Source organism: Mytilus californianus, unplaced genomic scaffold (assembly GCF_021869535.1).
Source record: "Mytilus californianus isolate M0D057914Y unplaced genomic scaffold, xbMytCali1.0.p SCAF_11, whole genome shotgun sequence".
In the NCBI taxonomy this organism is placed as follows: Eukaryota; Metazoa; Mollusca; class Bivalvia; order Mytilida; family Mytilidae; genus Mytilus; species Mytilus californianus.
Genome location: NW_026262593.1, coordinates 69,416,509 through 69,443,372, shown reverse-complemented (window position 1 = coordinate 69,443,372; position 26,864 = coordinate 69,416,509). Strand labels below are relative to the sequence as shown.

At 32.5% G+C, this 26,864-nt stretch overlaps 1 protein-coding gene across 2 annotated transcripts; it reads left to right on the top strand.

Annotated features, from left to right (window-relative positions):
• Positions 1 to 26,646, top strand: LOC127720596 (alkaline phosphatase-like). Of its 2 annotated transcripts, none has more exons than XM_052227264.1 (10): positions 1 to 184; positions 15,041 to 15,258; positions 16,899 to 17,076; positions 17,562 to 17,737; positions 19,063 to 19,164; positions 20,083 to 20,185; positions 21,990 to 22,130; positions 22,774 to 22,965; positions 24,245 to 24,370; positions 25,796 to 26,646. In XM_052227264.1, exons 1-10 carry the CDS (start codon positions 142 to 144, stop codon positions 26,077 to 26,079), a joined length of 1,563 nt encoding a protein of 520 aa, XP_052083224.1. In that variant the 5' UTR covers positions 1 to 141; the 3' UTR covers positions 26,080 to 26,646. The 2 variants fall into 2 exon arrangements, with proteins under 2 accessions (XP_052083224.1, XP_052083223.1); XM_052227263.1 differs by lacking the exon at positions 1 to 184 and adding an exon at positions 6,536 to 6,726.
• The last annotated feature ends 218 nt before the right edge of the window (positions 26,647 to 26,864 follow it).

Here is a 26,864-nt window from a genome sequence, read left to right as displayed (position 1 = left end):
AGGTTGAATTTTTTGAACTGTGACGATGTCCAGACAGTGATACTAACCAATCACTCGGGATATGTGAATGATGCAAACATTGACATTGTACATACGTTTACAGTAACATCCGTTTAACAGGGACGTAAGGACATATATGTCATGTTCTTATTAATGTTCATTTCATTTTTGTTGTCATGTTCAGGTCAGTAATATGATACTATTTAACAATTGAATTTACATGATGTGAAAGTATACACATATATGTGTGCGCATTGTTAGCTAAAAACAGCTCACATTTTTAGATTAGTAACTTTTTTTCTGTTTATAGAGGTGGTTCTACTTTATTCGTGTGCTTTGCACACGAATAACCAAAAAACTATTACAAAAAATAAATCATATTTTCAATTCATATCAAGGTAGTTCCTAAAATCAGCATGTAAAGGCAGCTAGTATATAAAACGTAAAATATCTATTTTTCTGACTAAAATAAAAAGGTACCGTAAAAAAACCTATTGAATTCATTCTTTTTTATCATGCTAATTATCGGGTTGATAAACAGTAGATGTTCTATCGGTTTTTTGGTGTTTTTTTTAATTGTTTCATGATTCCCATTATATACATGTTACTAACCAACAAGGTTAACAATGGTCCTTCTTTCACAATTCAAGACATCACTACAGTTGATTTTTATAGAAAGAAGGTAAAAGTAAAGATTGTGTAACTTGAAAAACTGTTTCCGCGAAATAGCTTGTGCTATAGTTTGCATACAACGAGATTAACAGTTTGGCCATTGTCAATATTAATACAAAATTATGAGTTTCTACCTCAGGAAATAGATTACTTTAGCCGTATTTGACAAAAACCTTTCGGAATGTTGGGTCCTCAACGCTCTTTAACTTCGTATTTTATTTGACATTTTATTTTTTTTTTATTCGAGTGTCACTGATGAGTCTTTTGTAGACGAAAAGCGCGTCTGGCGAACAAAATGATAAGTCTGGTATTTATGAATTTATTTCATATTTTGTAAAGGGCATACAATATAGTGTTGGGACAAACTTTTAATTCATGTGAAAGCTCACAACTATTTGAAATCACGCCCACTATCGATATATTCTCTAAATAAAAGCAAATTATACAAATATAGATGATCATAACACTTCCTCGTTTCTTCGCAAAATTGCTTTAAACATTTTCCATTGATTATGATTTCTCCAAGATATCAGTTTCTTTTTATCCTCTTGTGTTAATTCCAGAAAAAAACTCTTTTCCGCAATATTTTGAATTTATATTTGATCCGATTTGTGTTAATGTTATTAGGTAATTATTTCAAAAATACCTTACTACTTCATAACGAAAGTAATTCCCAGCCATGGTTAAAGTGAAAAAAAAATGGGCACTGATAATCTCATGAATGCGTTTCGTAATTACCTCCGTCCTCTAAGAACTCAGTGCTACTTTTTATAGTTCATCAAGTTGTAAAAGAGTTGATTTTTTGTTTGAATGGTTTCAAATTTTGTCATGTCGGGTCTTTCATAGCTGACTTAATAGTATGGGTTTTGCTCATTGATGAAAGCAGTACGCTTGTCTACGTATGTTTTTTCCGCCTTACAGAAGTTACCCTGGACAATGCCATAACATCTGTTCCAGTTGGAACAAATATTCTATACATTTTATTACGTTAGGAACAAATAATGTAATATTTGTTCCAGTGAAAAAAATATTAGATAATATTTCTTCCACTTGGAACTCACATTATGAAGGAACTTCTATTTCAGGACAAGCTGTTGACGTATAGTAGCTTTCATCCCCGTCATCTGGAAAGTTGTCTCTTTGGAAGTCATACAACATATTTTTAAATCTAACCCCACCCCTTTACTGCTTAACACATTGTGTGTTCATCATACTGTACACTTTTGTGAATTGATCTGGGAATTGCCAATAGGTGTAGCAATCGTTTGTAACACTTAATTTAAGTTTGAAAAATCATATTGCAATTATTTGAACATTTTCTCCATTTAAGTATTATCAACTGAAGTAATTTTTTTCTCAATCGTCCTACCACCACCCAAACACTCTTATAGCATCTTGATTTAACTGTCCATCTCATGAAGATTCGGATTTTTGTGTGTCTTCTTTATTCCCTTTCTAAAATTATCTCGTTCTAGATACCTGATTATCTTTTTCATCACTTTGTGCCTGTTTTCGTTTGTATCTGTTGTTGTTTAGTGTAAAACATTTCCAACGTGAAAACTTGACACCTTTCTACCATTGAACATTCTTCCGTTTTATTTGTAGGACAAAAAATCAACAATGCTACTGCGCAGTGTAGCGGCTTCTCTGAAATTTCATTGGTTTTGAAATATTAGCATAGTGTGGTCCTCTGTCGGACTTTAAATCGTACATTTTATAAAGTCCAAAATGTCTGCTCTGAAGAATTATTGAACTTGATGAAGTTTTTCTAACCACAATATTTAAACAAATGGTAGTTATTTACTTACTTTCTCACTAACTTATCCTCTTCATCCGGAATGGAACACAAGGCGGCCACATGCTTCTTCCATACTTTTCTGTCCTTTGCAACATGCTGAGCTTACCCAAATCTCTTGTACTTCAGCAGCAACAGTACTCCAGGTGATAGAGGTCGGCCTGGTTTTCTCTTTCCTATAGTTGTCCAGTTGAGAGCTACTTTTGATGCTCTTCCACTTGGCATTCTCAGAACAAAGCCTAGCCATATAAAACGTCGTTAGTTTGATATAATGTTAATTGGACTGTCCTGTACTTCAGGTTTATGAATTAAATGCATCCTTGATTTTATTGGCATAAATATTGATTTTGTTATCAGTAAATTAAAACCATACTAAATATTACACATATGTACTTTCACGGTACTACAATCTGTCGATACTTATAGTTTGTCATTGCACAAGGTCATGTTTTTCTCTGACTGTTAATGACGTCTTTACACTAAATCCATTGGATGGTGGATGTGTACTGATTGATATTTTAGTCTTAGATACATGATTTTTTTTTCATTAGTTGTTATTGGCTTTGATCTAGCTGTCAGTAACTGCAAGAACTCGCAGATCTGTACTTTTTGGGATGTACAAGTACCCGTCCACGTCCACTGTGTGTTTTTGTTAGATGTATTTCTATTTGTATCCATCTGATAAGTTAAGTCTTTTTCAACAAATTTTTTATGTGCCTGTCCCAAGTCAGGAGCCTGTAGTTCAGTAGTTGTCGTTGGTTCACGTCTGTCATATTTGTTTTTCGTAAATTGGTTTGTTGTGAATTAGGCCGTTAGTGTTCTCAATTGAATTGTTTCATATTTTTCATGTCGGGGCCTTTTGTAGCCGACCATACGATATGGGTTTTTCTCATTGTTGAAGGCCGTACGGTTGCCTATAATTGCTTACATCGACTTCACTTGAACTTTGGTGGATATTTGTCTCATTGGCAATCATACCACATCTTCTTGTTTTTTTAGTTGGATATGTCTGATAATGTCCATGACCAGTGCGATCTAGCTTAATACAATTAATGAAAATAACGAAAGGAATCAATGCAAACAGCAAGACGCAATACAGCTAACTCACAGGTAGAAAATCAATGCTCTGACCCTAATAGGGTTCGATATTTCCCACCATTGAAATAAAAACTTTTAATCCTTATTCTAAGATTGAAGACGATAAGTAAAATACATTTCCCCTCCCCCACTGCCAACAACACCAAAAAAAAAATGAATAAATTACCTCTCAAACAAATTGGAATTCTAATTTGTACTAGTATAAATCGGAATTCTGATTTATACTGCTTAGAATCCAGAACTCTAGAATCAGAATTCTAATATCTGCTAGTAGAAACTGGGTTTTCCAGATATGTATTAGGTGGATCCTTGATTGTACTTTTTTTTAGTATTTTTACATGATTACTTAAAAAAACATAATAAAAAGAACATTTTGATTTACTTCATAGTGGTGTAGACTTATAATTAAAACCTGTCTTAATTTCTAACAAACATTGTCGGGGTGAAAGGACATGCTATTATAAGGGCGTTAGTCAGCCTAATTCTTCACTGAAATTTGAATTTCAAATTCAAGATTTCCAATTACATGTACATGTATGTCTATTGTAAAGTTTTAAAGTTTGTGTTGTATTTACAAAATTGATTGATCACCAAAATGCTATACATAATGTTATAATGAATGAGCGGATAATCTTTTAATTTTCTGGAGGGGTTTTGGAAATGAATATTAAGGCATGGTAGTAAGATCTAAACATACAAAATCATTTCGCCTATGACAGGATGGATATGAATGTTTTGCCCCACAAAATGTAGGAAATAGATGTGTACATGAAAGTTAACTCATTTGCACGGAATAAATAAGCTGACCTTACAATTGGTGAACAGGAATACTCCCCCACCCCAAATCTCAATGTAACAAAATGTCATTCTCTAAACACTTTTGAAAGAATTCCAAGAAAGTCTGCGTTTCTGTACTGTATTATTGATAGTGGCATTTTATTAGGTCTTTCCATTTTTCCGTAGAAAAACCATTTGATTTTGTTCTGATTATTTTTTTTTCTTCCACCTAATTTTTTTCTTGAGAGGTTTTGTTGTTTCGCAAGATGTCGCTTTGATATTTGGTAAATGATATCGGACAGATTATACGCTTTTGAAACTGACACCGCTTAACCGTTCACTTTACTTTGTAAGAGTTATCTCCCCGAACACTGTTTTTCTTGTGCAGACTGCGACAAAATTATTTTACCAAATTGCTCATTATATCCTCCGGTTGTCGAGAATATTTTTGATCGAAGAGATCTGAGGATTCCATATGAGAGTTATTTCCTTTATGTATTCGACATAAGTGAAATATATTAGTAACTCATAAACCATAAATGATAGAGACCTATGCTCTTTTGATTTGGGGTCCTTGGTCTGCCAAAAAGAAAATAAGGTCAAGGTCAAATGTCAAGGTCGTGTTTTAATTTTTTGCATTTGCTAGTGCATGCTACTCCTAAGAAACTGAAATATATACCGACAAAAGATTTTCACTAAATTGTTAATTGCGATATGTTGTAACAGGAATTTTTTTCTTTGAAGCTGAACGGTTACATTTTCTCCACTGGAATGTTAAAAAAAAGATGTATGGGAATATAACTTATAAACAATACATAGTAGAGATCCAAGGTCTTTTAATATGAGGTCCTTGCTTCATGAATTTCAAATTAAGGTCAAGGTCAAAGGTAAATTTGAAGTTCTAGACTTTGACCTTTGCTATAGCTTCATATTGATACATGATAAAGCCTTTGGGTCTTTTGCATTTGGTAGGAAAAAACATAACTTGAAGAAGTCAACCGGGTGTGACATTAAGTAAACCGGAAGCAGCCATCTTTTGCATTAATTTAATATAAAAGTATCTAGAACCATATAGTTTTGGAATCAGAGTCAAATGACCTATATATAATACAGGAAGTGACATTTTTTCAAACTTGAAGTAGCAATTTATCTCCATGATTTTAAGCAAGAGTGTATAGAAACCATATTTTTTTGGAATCAGTTTGAAGAAACTATCGCCTTACATCAGAAATAACATTTTGAACAGGCTTTAAATATTTCCATATCAAAATATGTGCATGTGGGGTAGAAAGAGACCTTCAATTGTTCTCTGAACAATTAGTTTTTAATTATTATTATTTTTTCTTTTCGTATTTTTCTGAAATACTTATAATAAAAAAATTAATCCAGTTAATTCTACTAAAATCCAGATTCCTCTCCGCAAAAATCTGCATATCCCCATTTCTACTAGTAGATTATGGAATTTTGATAGATGTGTACTGCCGTCCTTGATAGGATCAAGATCGTGTTATCTGTGGCTGGATATTTATCTTATCACGAATACAATCAGTTATCATTCAGGGAAAGACCCGATTATTCCATTCTCAATCTGACTCTGATTTGTATCTTTCGCAGGGTCAAAAAACGACCGAATCTGTCCTGACAGCGTCCCGATTCTTCCACATACGATCCGACAGAGATTAGACAGTAAACCGACACAGAAAATTATAACAATTTTGATCCGATACAGCAGAATCTGTAGTAAGATAGTTGAGTTTGAAATCCAACAAGGCAAATCGGCTGAATTTCCCGAATGTGACTGGACGAACCTTAATGTTAAAGTGCTTGACTGACCTCTCCAGATCATTCCTGATTTGAAGGACCTGTAACAAAATTTTACGATTGCGTTCAGATGATGATAGTACATTCCAGATAATTGAATTGAGAATAGTAGTCCTACATTTTTACTTTTTCACTTTCCGTGTTGTAGCGCAGTTTGATCTCAAACGAGATACAAAATCGGGTGATATGTGTGAACGCCGTTTAACTCAAAATTCAGATTTCTACAAGAAGATATTGGAATTCTATTAAGTACTAGGAGGATTCTAAACCTTACTGAATTCAAAGTTGAACTGTGACAGTTAAACTAATTAGAGTCAACATTATTTAAAGATCACCCTTATAGTTTACCTGTATGATAGGTAGTCTGTACTCGTATTCTGATTTAGAGTCCTACGGTTATAGTAAATCTCTATTAGCATGATTAGGAAGGTCCGAATATATTGACAACATTTGGTATCTTTTAAGGATGAAAATCAGTTCATATGGATTTGGTAGTAAGCTTTGCAGTCTATAAATGATGATGTTATTAATGCGCATATCATTTCTACTGTCTTTTACGTCAGGTCAGTAACACATTTTACAAAAGATTTATGTTGAACATGCTTATATAAATAAATATATTTGTTTCCTTTTCCAGTGCATATTTCCGGTCAATTTTAATTTAAATAGATGTCTTATTATTTATCAGTCTTTATTTGCTATATTGTGTTTTTGTTTACTGCTGTTTGTCATACGGTCGTTTTTCATTTTTTGCCATGGCATTGTCAGTTTGTTTTCGACTTATGAGTTTGATTATCCCTTTTGTATCGCTTGCCTAACTTTTATGAGAAACATATTTTATTACAAAAAAAAAACAACATGGAATAAATGTATTTTTGTTATCTTCTTCAAATCGTGTAATAGTTTTGTTTCAGTTATTCTTTGTTGATATTCATGCTGACTCTCAGGCGTACTTTTAAAAAATATTTATTTACTTCATTTTTTGTTTATTGGGAAATGGTTAACACCATTTTAATAACTGAAACAACATTTTATAGCATGGGATAGAGATACTTTTACAGCAACTTTAACTTTGCCTTTAAACGATCATGATAGCTTATTATCTGTGAAAAATGTTGTCAAATAAAACTTCAAATACTTCTAACACACAAAAGACGCACTAAATGTACAAAGTATAATTGTCATCTTTTAAGCATCTAAAGAAAATTTTTTAAATATTTTTACATATTAGACAAATACATGATAAAACAATCTGATTGTGACGTCATTAAATTGACGCAAGATTTTAACAGTGTTTTGGCAAAATAAGAAAAATTTAAAAACAATTTGGTTGGATGAATAAAAGAGCACAAAGTATGTTTTGCCAGTGAATAGATAAACATAACTATGATTTGAACTTGATTTTAATTTGTATCAAGGCTTAATCACACATAAGGATTTTACTGCCGTCCTTGATAGGACTATTCCCGATGGAAATTTGTAAAATTCAGATCAAGATCCTGTTATTTGTGGCTGGAAATTTATTTAATCACGACAACAATAAGATATTATTCAGGAAACGTCCCGATTATTCCGTTCTCATTCTGATTTTGATTAGATTTGTATCTTTCGCAGGGTAAAAAACAACCAAATCTGTCCTGCAGCGTATCGATTCTTCCACATATGATCCGACAGAGATCAGACAATGACCAGACAGTGAACCGACGCAGGAAATTATTTCGATTTTGATCCGATACAGCAGAATCTGTTATAAGATAGTTGAGTTTTTAATCCGACAGGACAAAATGGGCCGAATTTCCAGAATGTGACAGGACGAATCTTAATGTCGGAAGGGCTTAACCGAACTCTCCAAGTCATTCCAAATCCATAGGACCTGTGACGAAATTTTACGATTGCGTTCAGACGATGATAGAACATTCCAGATAATTGAATTGAGGATAGTAGTCCTACTTTTTCACTTTTTCACTTTTCGTGTTGTAGCGCAGTTTGATCTCATACGAGATACAAAATAGGCTAAGTGCAAACGCCGCATAACTCAGAATTCCGATTTGTACCAGAGGATATTGGAATTGTATTAAGTACTAGGAGGATTCTGAATCTTAATAAATTCTAATTTGTACTCAAACAGTTAAATTAATTAGAGTAAACATTATTTTGAGATCACCCTTATAGTTTACCTGTATGATAGTAGTAGGTAGTCTTATTTCGTATTCGAGGGGCCTCGGTGGCCGAGTGGTCTAAGTAGTTACTACTGTAATTACTAGCCAGTCAACACTGAGGTTGTGAGTTCGAACCCCGCTCGTGCGGGTGCACTCGACTCCAATCTTAATTGACTAGGATTGTCAGTTTTCCTATCGAAGGTCGGTGGTTTTCTCCGGGCACTCCGGCTTCCTCCACCAATAAAAACTGGCTGCCACGAAATAGTCAAAAAGCGGTGGTCAAAAGTCGCGTTAAAACACCAAAAATAATAAAATAAATATTTCGTATTCTGGTTTAGAGACTGGCGGTTATAGTAATTCTCTATTAGGAAGTTTCGAATATATTAACAACATTTGGTTACTTTGAAGGATGAAAATCAGTTCATATGGATTTGGTAGTAAGCTTCATAGTCTAACGATGATATTATTAATGTGCATATCATTTCTACTGTCTTTTTCGTCAGGTCAGTAACACATTTGACGAATGATTTATGTTAAACATGCTTATAAATATATATATTTGTTTCCTTTTCACGTGTTTCCGGTAAAAAAATAATTAATTTAAATAGATGTCTTATTGTTTATTAGTCTTTATTTTCAATGTTGTGTTTTTGTCTACTGTTGTGGCATAGTCAGTTTGTTTTCGACTTATGTGTTTGAATATCTCTTTGGTATCTTTTGCCAAATTTTATGAGAAATATCTTTTTTATTACTAAAGAAAACCACATGGAATAAACGTACTTATTATCTTTTTGAAATTAAGTAATAGTTTTGTTTCAATTATGCTTTGTTGATATTCATGCTGACGCTCAAGCGTACTTTTTAAAAATATTTAACTTCATCACTTTTAGTTTATTCGAAAATGGCAAATATCTTTTTAATAACCGAAACATTTTACAACCTGGGATAGTCATACTTTTACAGCATCTTTAACTTTGCCTTTAAGCAATCATGATAACTTTTATCTGTGAAAAATGTTGTCAAATAAAACTTCAAATACTTCTAACACACATAAGACGCACCAAATATACAAAGTAAAATTGTCATTTTTTAAGCATCTTGAGAACATCTTTTAAATTTTAAAATATTAGACAAATTTTCATAAAACAATCTGAAATTAAACTGACGCAAAATTTTTTATCAAACCTGCAATGTATTATTAGAGTACATAAATTCAGCATTTGTAATAGTGAAATTCAGAGAAATTTGAAATAACTTTGATTAAAGTGCCAATGTTGTCCCAAACTTCTCCTTATAAACAATGGTACTTACAAGTTATGTATCCTGACACATTATCAGATATATGGTTTGAAATTAACTCACAAATTCAATTTTTGACTATTTAAAGTTCTTTCAAGATTCATTCACTTTTGGGGTTCACGATGTTTGAAGGTAGTGAGTTTGCGCAATAACTTCAATTTTACGACTACTTAGTTAAAATTAACAAAGTGTCGAGCATACGTTGAATTATATTCAAAATAACAGACAGAAGATAACATCACATTAATGTAAAAAAAAAAAACATTAAAAGTTGAAATCCAGATCACAATTCTCGAATATTGTCAATCACAAATAACTTCACAAGTATTACTACCATCAAAAACAGATGCCAGTGTGCAGTTAACACGACATATCTAAAGTTTGTAACAATAAGAACATACTACCTTGTGATTAAAGACGAATATGAGTCAATTTCTATCAAATGCAGCATTAGAAAGAAGTCATTAAGTTTATATTTCTTGTAAATAAAATATGCGATCAATTGTGACATGCTAACCTAATAACGGTTGACCAATCAGTGAAGGTGACCGTTACACCAAATAACGGTTGACCAATCCGTGAAGGCGACCGTTACACCTAAAAACGGTTACCAATCCGTGAAGGCGACCGTTACACCTAATAACGGTTGACCAATCCGTGAAGGCGACCGTTACACCTAATAACGGTTGACCAATCCGTGAAGGCGACCCTTACACTTAATAACGGTTGACCAATCCGTGAAGGCGACCGTTACACCTAATAACGGTTGACCAATCCGTGAAGGCGACCGTTACACCTAATAAAGGTTGACCAATCCGTGAAGTCGACCGTTACAATCTTACTTTGATTATATCCATCATGGTTGAATGAACAAATACAGATGTCAGTGTTCAACCTTTTGAAGAGGTTCTTAGAAGCGATCATGTCCTGTGTTTAACACACACAAAAATGATCGTAAATATACTGAATTGTCTATTTTAGTCGTTCTTGTTTTTGTGAAACAGGAACCATCTGTGAAGTATCATTAAACGGCATAGGTATAGCGTATAATCATACGTCTATGGTATACTGAAATGGAAAATGTTGTAGGTAACATCCATTAATACTATGTTGTCATATAGTTTTGGATTAAATTGTATTTTCTGTCAATTTATTGACTTAGATCAATGAATAAAGGAGACCTTGGTTGTACAGTAGCATCCTTGTTTACTAGCCCATCGGAAATGTACAGATATTATGATTCAGATGAGTGTCATCGTGTATTAAGAGCAAACTAACATTATAGAGTTGGCTGATATCTTTTCAATTTTAACGATAATCCATCGGTTAATTTAATCTTTGATGAGTTTTTATACAATCCGCAAGAAACGGTGTTCAGATTGAAGCAAATTGTAATTCCAATAGTCTGTTTATATATCTGTCAAACACAAAGACGTCACCGATTAGTACTTCAGCATTCTGACAATATAAAGGGGACTTTTTTGTCAATCGAACTTTTTACACATTCCGGACAATTCGTTATTTCTGCTATCACGACATAATAAAACATATTTATGTCCTGTGAAAATCGCTTATTTTTCAGGTACATATTTAGATGAAATAAAAACGAAAATAAAGTGTCAAACAGCCTTTTCAACAAAAGACAAAAGGATAAAAAAACCTTTTGTTGAGAGTGTGTTACGCTTTAGCTGGGGGAAAAAGACGACACACGAATCTATGTTTAATTTTCAAATTGACTTTAAAGTTTATCCCCTTCGCTTTGATGACAGTTTCAATACAAATTCAAATTTTTCTTGAAGGTTAGCAGTCGAAATTTATAAACATAAACGCTACAGACTTGACTTTAAATGAAATACATGCCTTAAGAAAAACGTTACATAAGATTTTGTCAAGGACATTTAAAATTTATTTATTTCAAGTAAAGATCACCGAAAATTAGCATGCAAAATGATCGTGTTAACATTAGGAACTTCAACTAATAAACCATTTATTTTTTTCTAAACAAAGAGCGATTATAACGACGACACACAATTGAGGTTTGGTAAAAATTCCACAAGAAAGCTTAAATTATAGAAGTAGGTCACACGAAACAGCAATTAGGAATATTCTTTGTGAATAGGAAAATAGTGTTTGAGTCCGCATGCTCATCATCAGTGACGATTTTAAGAATATTGGCTTCGTAGGTAAAAATGCAGGACAATTTCATACAATAAATTCAGTAAACGTATTGCATTTATTTAAGGAATGACTGTAATATTTTTTCTGTCTATGAAGAAATAACATAAAAATGTGGTGCACGCTGAATAACCCGCGTAGCGGGTTATTTTAAAGTGTGCACCACATTTTTTATGTTATTTCGAATAGACAGAAAAAATATTACAGTCATTTCTTATAATTTAATTCTAAATTCCATTTTAAACCAGAGTAAACCATGAAAAAACGTTGAAGACGTCACGGTCACATGACAAAATTATGTCTATGAGCTGATAAACAAAACAACGTCAGCCAATCAGAAGACGCGTTACATCCAAAATTAAATTATAGGACCATATTAATATAATTTTATGATAAAGTTAAGTTGTATTGTATATTTGGTGTTTTATATGTATAAACCCTTAACTTTAATCAAAATAAGTAAAAAAAAATGAGAAAAAAACACTTGGTGATGTATGTATGTGGATGATATGTTTGTTTTAAAAGAGAGGCGAAATATATTAAGGGATATTCAAACTCATAAATCGAAAACAAATCCCATTCATAATTTGTTGAACAAAAACACGTCCATTTTAAATACCACACACATGTGGAGGACATTATTCTACATTTTTAGCAGCCACTCATAGTAAAGGTCAATGAAATCAGTATCAGTATCGGAAGCATAGCTTAAAGCGGAGGTTTGTGACGTCATCAGACTTTTCCCAGATAAGCATTTTATATGGCTTTTACTGACATTTACCCCATAATCACCTATTGTTTAATTGTTTATTATTTTTGTCTCATTGTCATATATGTCTAACCTTTATTTAAGTAGTTATAATATATAGTTAATAATCAAGGATTTAAAGGTTATTGTGGGTATACCCATAAAAATTTCGCCGAGCTACTGTATTTCAATTACGAGGTTTCACGTACATGTATTAAAACTTAGACGAAGTTTACCTTTCCTTAGACCGGTTTGACTATTCTGTTTGAGTTCTTTTTCTACGTTGTTGTCATCAGTATTATTATTCATTAACAGTGTGATCCGGAGTGTGTTGAAAACAACAAATGCGTGCACGACAAAAAAAAGATAAAAAATAAGTTACACGAACAGCAGAATTTTCGCTCAGGTTGAAGTAGGGTCGATTCTGTAAAATTTCATCCATTAATGCATGCACAATTCGTTATAAAAAATAAGGAGATGTGGTATGATTGCCAATGAGACAACAATCCACCAAATGAAGTGGATGTAAGCAATAATAGGCAATCGAACAGCCTTCATTAATGAGAAAACCCATACCGTATAGTCTAAATTTCAGGGCTCGGTAAACAACATCATCGTAAAAATAAGAATTTGCTATCCCGTTTTCTAGCCAAACTTCCAAACCAAATATTTGTATCTACGGAAGAATTTAGTAAAGGTTTTAAGTAATTTGTGATAACGATATCCCTGACTTAATAATTTACCAGTAATACATAGATTACGGTCATTGAAATCCAAAACGTCACTACAGACACGAGCATAGCGAACGAGTTATGATATATGAACACGTAAGACGGTGTCAAAGTACAGTGTTTATATTGTTGTGAAACGTAACGCTAAGAACAAAAATAGTCCAAATTTAAAATGGACAAGAAAATGGGGTCAAGTAATACAGTCCTTATAAAAGATTAGAAATACGGATATGGGATACGTAGAATTGTTAATTGTTTTCTCTCGAAAAAAATAATACTCTTTTTTATGATTTTGTGTGTATATCTTTTATGGAAAACCAGTTTGCAATAGTTGAACAAAATTGTAAATGATGCCGGAAAGGTGCACGTATTTGAAGATTTTCAAAGTACAATAGCAAGTTCAGATGATTTAATTTTCAAATTTTGTTCCTGAAAATGTTGACTGTACTTTTTTTTTTATTTATTTTGTAATTGTTTAAAAAGTAAGTTGGAAGTAAACCTTACACGATGTTGGTTGATATCTTCAGCAAATGTTAGGTCTTTTCGGTGTTGAGACTCACAAAGTATTTAGACTGTGCTTCCCAAAACTCTGGTTTGAGCTTAATCAATAGAAAAAATAACAGAAAAATGTGTTGTAGCGTAAGCATACGGTTATTTAATCCTATCTTTTAGTTGCAATTATATTATCTATTGACAAATTAGAAATAGAATATTCCAAATATTTGTTTAACTGAACAAAAATATTTTTATAAGATTTATCTACCATTTTACATCTGGTAAATACTTTTTTAAGCAATACTGCTTCCAAGGAAAAATCATTTTACAAATAGATTTTAATCTAATATAGACGTCGTCTCTCTGTGTACATGCTTTCTCGGTTGGTATTGCTCAATCGAAATTTCTGTTGGGGTTTTGTGGATAGTTGTTTGTCTTATGATTTGTATTTGATGCCCAATATTTGTTTCTATTCTTCGATTTATGACTAGGGGCCTCGGTGGCCGAGTGGTCTAAGTAGTTACTACTGTAATCACTAGCCAGTCAACACTGAGGTTGTGAGTTCGAACCCCGCTCGTGCGGGTGCACTCGACTCCAATCTTAATTGACTAGGATTGTCAGTTTTCCTATCGAAGGTCGGTGGTTTTCTCCGGGCGCTCCGGCTTCCTCCACCAATAAAAACTGGCCGCCACGAAATAGCCCAAAAGCGGTGCTTAAAAGTGGCGTTAAAACACCAAAAATCAAAATCAAATCGATTTATGACTTGAATCCCCCACCCAAACGGTTTACATCCTTTTCAAAAAGCTGGTGATAATGAATCCAATAAGCAAATTTTATATATTTTGAAAATGGTCTTTTTTCTCTATATTTGAATTTGACATGTTTGGAATTGAACTGGTAAATGTAGCTTTAAACCAGGTTTAATCCACCATTTTCTACATAAGGAAATGCCTGTACTAAGTCAGGAATATGACAGTTGTTTTCTATTCGTTTGATGTGTTTGAGCTTTTGATTTTGCCATTTGTTGAGGGACTTTCCGTTTTGAATTTTTGGAGTTCGGGATTTTTGTTATTTTACTTTTTTGAAACGTTTGAAATGAAGACAGTCATCTTGAATCTATAATACTAGTTTCGTACATGTATTCATGTGTTCTACAAAGTGTAGTGATAGAAGGCATATACTAATGGCAAATACAAGGATATGTTTCATTTATTTGATTAAAATTATTTTTATTGAAGTACACAAAAAAAAACTTTTTTTAATAATGTAGCCACAGACTGGAACAAGTTTGCAAAAGACAGCCTCAAATCAGCAATAAAACCTGATGTCAACACCAATGTTGCCAAAAACATCATTCTGTTTATCGGAGACGGTATGGGTATGTCTACCATAACTGCTTCTAGAATATACAAAGGCCAAAAACAAGGACGACCAGGGGAAGAAACAGTCTTAAAATTTGAAGAATTTCCACATGTTGCGTTGTCAAAGGTAAAAGTAATGTATGAAATATACTCAAGGATTGTAGGTAAAATAACAAAATAACTTCAGTAAATTTTAACACTATTCGGCAAACTTATAAAAAAAAGATGGAGTTGATATAAACAAAGTATATTACTTTGATGTTAAAAAAGATGAACACTAATAGCTGTGATCGTATTTGTTAATACTTACAGAAGATTGATATTAACACCATACATTCAAATGTCAATGTAAGACACCAATTTCAGTTACTACATACATGTAAATATGGTCAATTTTTGAAAACATACAATTAAACAAGTGTAAAAATATACCTAAATGAAGGCGTTTTCTTTTCCTAATGAATACTACCGTTCAATGTTTAGATACTTTTACATTGTTTAATCTCTAGAATTTACAGCCTTATTTCTTCATCGGCAACAGTTAGTCTTTTCTATCCAAAGTATTTGATAATACAACTCAAATCAAATCAAGAGTGCATTTCTTTCTAACACAAACGATGCAAACGGCTTAGCGCACACATGTTTTGATCACTTGTTTCTAACATACGTTTGCAAAGTTTACATAAACTTTGACAAACTATGCACTCGCTAAAAATGCGTCTACAGTTTGTCGTTCATCGTTTGTTGTACAAACGCTACATTTGTTTCAACTTCAACCTGATTAAACGATGTATTTGTTTCTACGTTTGCAAAAAGTCTGTTTACCAACAACATGTGCATGCATTATTGGAAGTTCAAACAGTAAACACTGATTTAACGATGTATTTGTTTCTACTTTTGTAGCGTTTAGAAAAAAAACAACAAATGCCACACAACGTTTACAAAATTTGGTTAGAAAGAAATGCACTCCAAATCAGTGTATTTCGTAATCAAAATGTCCTTCAAGGCATATCAATTGCAAACAAGAGAATAAGAAATAGGCATACATGTTCTCATTGGCACTCATACCACATCTTTTTATTTCTTTTTACACATTCATAGACATTACGTGCATTTAAACATTCTTATATGAAGACAAATAATTTTTGATAGAAGAGCCAACTGGGTAAAAGAAAAATAACCCCACTCTATATATTGTTAGAAAAACCTATAAATAGGTGTGTCAATTTGGTAATTTTTTTTGCCAGAGAAATTTACGACTGCAACGTCAACTGCTAACCAAGTAGTACAGTTTAACGCCAAAAATGTTACCTATATACTGCAATTCCACAGAGTCGACTGCATATAACTGTTTTAAGCCGCATAATTGCTAAAAGCAGACTGCAATGGGCGAGACAGAGGCATACTCAGTTATCTCACAAAACTGAACTTAAGATATCACCACAGAAATGGTCAATCATTTAGGCGTTAGTGTTAAGCAGTCTTTGACAGGGAACACATTCATTATAAGGAAAACATGGATTTCAGTGCATACCACATGATTTGCAAATTAAAGTGGCGTAATCAATTCAACTTCCACATTGAAACTTTATTTAGACGATGAAGTAATGAATGATAATTTTGTTTACATATGTATTTAACAAGTATTGCTATTCGAAAATGAAAAAAAAAATAAACAAAATAATCTCTTGTTGCGTTTTTATAGCCCATCTGTATATGTTATTTGATGTTCACGTTCGTCGTTATTCTTTTACATATTGTTCTTAGGTTTATGGTGTTGATCGACAGGTACCAGATTCTGCACAGACAGCTACAGCTTTGATGGGTGGGGTTAAGACAAACGTTAAAGTTATTGGATATACTGAAGATGTTAAAACTGACAACTGTTCTACGGAATCTATAACTAAAAGGGTGTATTCTATTTTAGATCACTTCCAAAATGCAGGTAGGGATATGTCCTATACATAACTCTGTAGTATTACTTGTAAATGAGTTCAAACGGGGTTTTTTTTTCTAATAATACTGTAATTTATATTGACTAATAATCGATAGTTTCAAACATTCAACATGTATAATTGACCATGATATCTTAATATTTTACATTTTCACAAGATCCAAAACTAGATTTTAAAGTCATTTACAATAACTTTTCATTTAATATCCGTGTACGTGTTTGACTTCACATACAGCTCCGCATCACGTCCTTGGACGTAATGATACTGTAATGATTTATGTAAATTTTGTAGATTTAAGAATGACAATATCTTTAACGGAATATGTATAAGTGGCTTTGACATAGTATGATCTTGTTAATGTTTGAAAAACAATGAAAATAAAAGGTAGTTTCCCCAAACATATGGTAGGACAACCGTATATTAACAGTTGTTGTTACTGCATAATTCTTTTTCCAATTTTTATAAACTTTACAAGGAAGAGGAACAGGAGTAGTGACAACAACCAGACTGACTCATGCTACACCTGCAGCTGCCTACGCCCACTCAGCACAGAGATATTGGGAGAATGATAAAGACTTGATTAACGCAGGAGTGACTGGTGGTTGTACCGACATTGCTTATCAACTTGTCAATGATAATTATGATATACAGGTGAGATACTCTTAATAATTGTAATTATAATAAGATGTTATATCAACAAAAATAACTGATTATCCTTCCTAATCATCTCAATTAAGAACTGGTGAAACATTGTGCTAATGGGATTAGTGTTAACGTTAGTCTTCATAATTTGCGTGATGTCATGCGATCCTTTCTAACATATTTTTGTTTGGAATTTTCATAAATTTTCTTTTACAATGTGCGAAGTAAATATCAGGTGAAATGACCGTCGATGACAATATCGAAAAGACACAACAAGACTACGGACTTTTACATAAGAGGTAACAGTAATACATTGATGTTCAAAACTTGTAAATACATTCGCATTATACAAATCAAAAGAATGTAAATCACAGGAACTTCAAGCGGAATAGAACGATAGTGCCTCGACGGGATAATTGTCTTTGTATGCATTCCCCGCCATGCAAAAATAAGGAAAAGTTCTCAGATCAGACAATTAATCGGGTACTTTAAGATATAAGACCTCAAAAAAGTAACTCGTGAATTGTAACACATACATGTTGTATTGGTCAACCAACTCGCATTGTAACCGTAAAACTTGTGTAGATTTGATTTTTAGTCGTTTTTTCCTCATAACCTTGCTGGAGTAATATTTATGTTAGCAAAACACCCCTGTTACTAATCAGTGATATCTTTTTTCTCGTGGAATTAAAGAGACTAATGTCAACATTCTGATAACCTTATTTAATTCGAGAAAAGAAATGAAATTAAAAGGGAGATCAATTTGACACTTTAGACAAATAACTAAACCACTTGACACTGTTGCATCAATGACTGTTACATGTAAATTGTAATTAGCAGGTTATGAAAACACGTGCATCTAAATACGTCTATTGGTGGCCTCGTTTCACAAATAAGTAATCAAATAAATGCTTGTCCTTTTAGAAGTTATCATTTAGTCGAGTATTAACGTTTACGGAATCAACCATATCAAAACTAAACAGCCTGTTACTGCTAAGATATATTGAACGGGAAATAAAGAACGTATTATATATTGCGTATTAAAAAGTTGACTAAATATTAAAATGAGGAGATGTTGTGTGATTGCCAATGAGACAACTGTCCACTGAAGTTAATATGAAGTGGTGATCAGCATTTGTAGGCCTTCAACAATGAAATAATTCAAACGAGAAAACTAGCGGCCTATTCTATAACAAAACAATTAACGAAAATCAAATATGACAGGTATGAACCAACGTCAACTTGGAAAATATTGTGTATGACGGAAAACAAAAGCATGTCCAAAGAACAATATTGCGTTTATCAATTTGATCTATTAATTTTAAAATCATCAGGTAGCAATGGGAGGTGGAAGACGAAATTTTCTGCCAAACACAACTACAGATCCAGAGTATGGGAAAATGGGAAAACGACAGGATGGACTTGATCTTACTATGGTATTGTCTTTTAAGACACCTGTACATGAAACGTGATCTATTTTTTTCATGGATTTGTTTTTTTTATTTCATTTTAATTCATCCTTTTTATTCAATGCTCGTTTTGGAATACTGCATTGCATTAGAAAAAAAGCAGTTGGATATCTAAATGATAAATGCATCAATAAAAGCAGAAGTATTGACCGAACAAATACAAGAGTCCTCATACTAGTTAAAGTTTTACCCCAGACCTAACTACTTATTATACTTGTCATAAACCCAGCCTATAAATTATATATTACCACAATCATTATTATTGTTATTTTTATTAATAGCATTATTATTATTATTATTGTTATTATTTGTTTTGTTTTTAATTTTCATTATTATTGTTATACGGTCATTTTGATCCTTACATTATATAAAATGCCAAACTTGAAAAAATTACTCATGTTATTATTTTCAAATATTTTATGTGCCGTAAAAGCTGTTCTGTTCAGACATTTCTCTTTTTTTAACAAATCAAAGCTGTTCAGTCACTTTTTAGATAATTCTACTATTGAACATTCTTTTATTGTATAAAAAAACAGCATTTACCCTGTAATTACAAATATATTTTAAAATATCTTGAATTCTAACTGTACACACATTGCTGAAAATTTTACATTATCATTCTGGTAGAATAAATTTGTAGTGCAGTTTGGTATATATCGATACTGGAATGCGTTAATTTCGTATTTGCATTATTTGTGTGAAATAATTTACTCTGTATAACTCCATACTTTACTTGAGTGTTCTATTTATGTTGGTCTTATGAGTTTTCTGCTCTCATACATTTGGTCACCAGCGTTTAGGATTAATGCTATTCCAGAAACACGTGTTGTGCATACTGAATTAAAATCGTTTGCTTTATTACGATTACTATAATTATCATTAAAGAGATGGAAAGAATTGCAATTGGCAAGAGGTCGAAGTCACCAATACGTGTGGAACAATCAACAATTTGATAGCATAAACCCAATGACTACTGATTATGTACTTGGTATGTATGGAAATTGAAAATATCTCGATACATTTTAATCATAAGTGTAAAACACGTTGTGTGCATACCAGAATTTTGTATTGTATTCTAACACAGAGAGGTGTACGTCTCTTTCGTTTTTTTCTTTATCTTTTTTTCGGGGCATATTTAACCAAATTGACATCAAAAGGGCAGCATATCTCCTTACCTTTGTACAATTATTCCTCGGTGTACAGTTAATTAGGAATTGAAACAAAATAATGTATGGACGAAGTAGATACAACTATGTGTGATAGAAAAGGACAAATCCTACTTTGTGCTGAAAAAATCCCCACTTCTTCTGACAAACTGACATCTTCAGAAATCTTTATTGACAAAATATTTGTAAGGTTTGGTGGACGTATCTTTTCATCAGACAGTCTGGATTCCTATGGAAACTAACAGCACTTATACATGTATGTTCGCCTACTTGTTCATTTATCCGTTTAAAGAGTAGACTTTTATACAGGTGCCATCTAAGTGAAAAGAAAAACATGCTTGTTACACTTTGGATTACGTGTTTTTCAACACACTGTCGGCATTTCTATGAGAAAAAACTGTGTTCCTCCTCTGACTGACTTCTTTCTCCTTTATTCGATGACGCAGAAATCCAACACAGGCTTTACAAAAAGAAAAATAAGAAGCTAGCTTTATCCTGAAATGTTGAATTTCGCAATTCAGCTAACTGTTGTCTCGTTGAATAGTTTCAAGATTAGGAGAATATGTTATTTTTCATTAATCAAAAGAGAGGACTCAAACTTTTCCCATTGCGAACTTTCCATTTTATTCAGAAACAATCCAACAGCTCTTGCAATCGAATTATACGTTTCCAAGTTAAAACAGTACTCCAGGGTTCTGTGTTTCATAACATGAGTTCTGTTTCATATCATGAATCAATTGATAAGGATTTACTGCTTACAATGAAGCTTTTGTACAAAAGGCGTTTAGTAGTGGAAAACATGAGAAACGTATGTGAATGTGCATTTAAATAGGTATATCTGCTGTCAAGACATTTTGTATTACATATATATACGGGGTCTGTAAAAAGGACCAATTTCTTAAGGTACAAATGTATGCTGTAAGAGCCCCATTGTCAAAACAATCGCGGTATTCAAGTCAACAAAATATAATACAAAACACATGTAACACGAAGTTGTCAACCATTGGATTACAAACTCATTGGTACAGTCATATTCAGCACTTGACGAGTTACACATGAATGATAGCGCTTAAATCTCTCCTCTTAGCCGTTACATTGTTTTTATTCCCTAAACAGCGCACCCTTTAATGTATGGAGAGAGCTGTCATATACAACCATATTCATAATCAAACCTAATCATTTGATACAAAAATCGTCATAATTGTTTTTCGAAAAATGGCCGTGATTTTATTCAAATTTCAGGTAACTTTTTTTCTTTACTTCGAAACATTTTTTCGGGACCGTACTCAGATGCATTATCTGTTATAAGATCGATCCGCCTATGTCTTTACTTTAGCTAAATCAAGAGCTAGGATAAAATCGGAGAATGCATATTACCAAGCAAGTGTTACGTTGCAAACCTTTGTTCTACTGTATTCCTTTTTGGTATTTACGGAGTATCATTATAATCAGTCCCTTTTAAGATACCATTCTCAGGGACGCCTTTCTGTGTTTTTTTGGATGGCGTCTTTGTGTTTATGTTTCATTGAGGTATACTTACCCTGGTATCTATGAGGAGTTTGTTTTTTACACCTTTTTGTATTGATGTCAGATATTTTAAATGCATATCTTGTAACACTTTCTTAGGTTTGTTCGAAAATTCTCACATGCAGTATGAGGTAGATCGTAATACAAGTTCAAATGGGGAACCAAGTATAGCTGAAATGACGGAAAAAGCTATAAATATACTAAAAAGAAACAAAAATGGATTTTTCTTAATGGTTGAGGGTGAGTAAATAGTGTTTCCCTTAAAAAAAATAATTTCTTGGGGTATCTAAATATATGTTAATCAACGGGTTTAAGTAAGAAAGTATGAATTATCGAAATTGTGATGTTAGATATCATTAAAGCCAATTGTAGTGATATGAAATGTAAAAAACAAAAACGATGTAAAAAAAAGAAGAGAAAAATAAACAAAAACAACCAAGAAAAAGGGTAAAACAATAGAAAACAAACATCTCTTAATAAAAAAAGAACAGCTAACAAGGAAATGTTTACAAATGTTATTTAAAGGAGTTTCGACTGTACTGTAAAAGGAAGCAAAATGTATTACGAAACTTTGTAAAAGCAATAAATTGCACCCCAAAAGTGTGCATTTAGTGGATTTTTCTTCTGAACAGAAACAGTTATAGATAAGTTAAACAGATTATATCCTTTGATCTGTATAATACTTTACCTCAAAGTGAGGGGAAAAATGGAAAACATTATCTCAATAGGTTAAATAATTATACTTTGCATTTAGTTAATTTAAAGAAAATATATGGTTTTGAAATAGTTAACCTGAAGTTAATGTGACGTGAAATAAGGTTTATTTAACAATAAACTAACAGTTGTCCATTAATATTGTCTATCAAATACATTTTTTGTTCAGGTGGTCGAATCGATCACGCACATCATGACACAAAAGGAGCTTTAGCACTAGAGGAAACCTTAGCTTTTGAGGAGGCTATATCTACAGCTTTAGAAATGACTGACAAGAGAGAGACATTAATTATCGTAACAGCTGACCATTCACATGTCTTCTCCATTGGTGGATACACGAACAGAGGCAATGATATTCTAGGTATGATATTATACAATTATTGACTGTTGATGAGGTTGATAAACTATTGTATCAACTGATGTTATAAATCAATTGTTTTATTATATGACTTTATGATCAATCTCAAATTTTCTAGCATTTCTTAAAAATATCAGATCAGATCACAGAGCATAGATACAATTGTCACAAAAGCGCCTTTGATTGTTTCCACCTTTAAAAGAGATGGCGAAAGTTACCAAAACTCATAATTAGAAAACAAAGTGACAATGCCATGGAAAAAAACGAAAAACGACGAAAATACAAACAACAGAACACAAAAAAACAACATAGAAAACTGAAGACTCAGCAACACGAATCAAACCAAAAACAGGGGGTGATAGTAATAGTGCTTTGCGATTTTTTTCTTTTGTGTTTTCTTATTCTTTTAAGAATAAATACATGTAATTACTGTGCAGTCTTAAAAACTATATGAAGTAATATTATTGAACGATTTTATTTTGATGGGTGACATTGGGTCACTTTTGGATATCTTAATTCCAGATTTGATGAAAAAGCAAAATATACAAGAATAAGATAATATAGAACTACCGAATATTATCTGAAATATAAAATGTGTGTGTGCAAGTAGAATATAAGGCTGTGCCGAGCATTTATTTCCTATTTGGAGGCTAGCACAGATGAAAAGTATGTTTTGGGACAGTACATGGTTGCTCATTTTATACTTCAACTAATTAAACTGTTAAGATTGAAATACTTTTGCTAAAATGACGATTATGAATTTGAAACTACGTGAAAATTCCGCAATCCATAAAATTTCCAGGACATCAAAGATGAATCTTTACGAAAACACATTATCAACGTCACAAACAAGACTTAATAAAGTCAAAGTGTATGTGGTCAATTCATTTGATTGAGCAAATAGAACATTTGCAGTATAAAATCAAATTCATTTATTTTCTGAAGTTTTAGTCAAAACATTTTAATAAAGATGCTACATGTGGAGAAGCTTATCCTTATCCTTCCGGAGCATATAAGATTTTTAGCTTTTTAGATTTCGATGTTGTGTTGTTCCCTACTGTTGTTTGTCCTTTTTGTCTTTTTAATTTTTGCCATGACGTTGTCAGTTTGTCTTCAGCTTGTGATTTGAATGTCCCTTGGGTATCTTCCGCCGTCTCTTCTAACACCAGTAACATAATTTTGTGTGATCTTATAGAATCAATAATTTTATTCTTTTTAGTTATATGTATAGCTTGACTATTGTTTAACAATCTACACTAATATTACACGTATTTTTCCTAAGGACTAGTGGAACCATTTGACGCCGAACCTTCTATTGACGGAATGCCGTATACGACTTTATCATACGGCAATGGCCCAGGAACAAATTTTACAGCAGGGCGACAAAATCTAAGCGGTATCGACACAAGTAAGTTAGAAATGATTGTTCTAGTTTAATATCTTGCACTACATTCATTTTTTTTGTTATTCAAATAGCCTAAGTTATATCTAGAATAACTTGCGGAATATGACGACAAGCTCTATATTACGACGAGCTTAAACAAAAAATGAATTCAATAGAGTTTGTAGAATTTTTGATATATCACTAACATTACACCAGCAAAACTTTGCAACAACCAATCAGTGGTAAATTAAATTTATGATAAACAAAAATGCTTTTTTTTACTTATACTGATCTCAAGTTTGTGTACATGAAACTGGCGCACAGTGTTAAGCCTTTCCTTTATTCCGATACGTCCACATCGAATAATTCAGTAATTATCATCCACTTCCATGTGACGTTTTTAATTGGCCTTATATAATCTTTAAGTCAATACAGACCATTCTCATGTGCTGAATATTACATATATTGAATTACCATACCAGTGATTAACAAGGTTTGGTGTGACTGCAAGAAAGTGATTTGTCACAACTGAAATAATCGGTAGAAAAGCTAAATCTGAAAGTTAAAAGGGGAGTTGAGATTTAATAAAAAAAAATCTACCGGGCCAAATACACATTGGCGGTTGTCTGATGGTATATTTAATGTGTTTTTGTTAAAGAAATCGGTACTTTGATAGTGTCTGTTTTATTCATACTAAACATTTTTAGACACGGGACTTTTAAGGGCTGTGTGTGTTGTATAGACACCTGTATATTTATCTCTTATATGTCTTTTGGTTATTTGTGATCGCCTTAACCCATACTAGAAAATTTAGATTGAATATGACATTCATCACAACATGCTAGTGCTCCTAAAGTGTAACCATTAACTTGGGCTTCCGAAAAGGTTGGAATTTTTGTCCAACATATGCAGTCTCACAATTTTTTTCAACCATTGAAGTTTTATACAGGACATCAACAGAACCAAAATAAAAAAATATGGAGATATGGTTTGATTGTCAAGGTGACATGTTCTAACTATCCACCAGTGACGTGTATATAACAACTTTATATGTAGTTCACCGTACGCCCTTCAACAGTGAGCAAAGAAAACCAATACCGAATAGTAAGCAATAAAAGGCAAGTTCTTTTTAGATCATTAATCAAGGCACTCAAGTGTTGCTGTAACTCAAATATCTGTGTTAGAAGTAGTTTAGAAAATTTGAAAACGAATAAATCGCACGACTTAAAATGAGAAAAGAAATGACATCAAATAATGGTGTAAGAATCTGTATTTGCTCCTTTCACGTGTAATCCGTTCTGGGAGTCGGGTTAGAGTGTTATATTTAATGTAAATGATCTCTTTATCTCATTATCAGGCAAAATGATGAGAAAATGAATTCAAGAATGCTGGATACCCCTGTTTGTCTTACAATGATGTACTTGTATTTTTGTTATTATTTTTTTATAGGATCGTTTGATTATATTCAACAAAGTGCTGTACCATTACAATTCGAAACTCACAGTGGAGAAGATGTTCCAATATTTGCTTCCGGTCCTGTTTCGTACTTAATTCATGGCGTTCAAGAACAACATTATGTGGCTCACGTTATGCAGTATGCTGCTTGCGTAGGCGATTATGCTAATGACTGTGATAGACAAATTGAAACTGTTCAAACTTGTGCCGCTTTTCATATATCTTACAAAAGTAGTATTTTCCTTATATCTTTTCTGATTTATTCATTTTTTTCGTGATTGTTGAAAGGCTGTAATATATGACGGTTAATAAGATATGAGAAAATCGGCACGGTATGGGTTTTTTCCCCGTCGAAATGCATTGTCATTATTTGTTATTAACAGATGCTCAAGTTTTCATTAGTTGCCAAAATATTTTAGTTAATATATTCACGCTGGAAAATATTCACTTTTACTTGTCTTTAAAATATTCGGCTTCGCTTCGGACGCATGAAATTTATAAAGTGTTGTTTTCATTTTTGTATTTGTATGCTTTAAAGAATTATCATGGTAAATAACCACAACGATTTCAATAACGAATAAGTTAATTAGTTCGACAATATCATAGACTATTTAATCGACCATATTTATGTATTTTGGTAAACTGATATTCCAAATCGATAGACCAATGGGTACTCATTGTCCACTGTAAGCCGTCGATTATTTTCTGTAATGAATGGAAGCAGAATTTACATCAATCCATATAACATACAGGTAGAGAAGCTTTAAAATTATTTTCAAAGATTCATGAAAACCGTATATCACTGTTGTTATTAAAATTGTTAATACATGAAATTGTTGACTGTCTTTCGCTTTGTAAACAAGGCAATGTACTAATTCTAATACAAACATAGGGTGCACATGCTTGATGCCTTAATTAAATTTGCAGCGTAATCGGATTTGAATGACTCTCTAGATCAAAATCGACATTTCTATGGGAGGTGCTTGTCGTAAAACATAATAATAAAATTGCAAAATAACTTTACTTTGAAATCGTTAAACGGTTGATTTTCCAGAATTGTTTG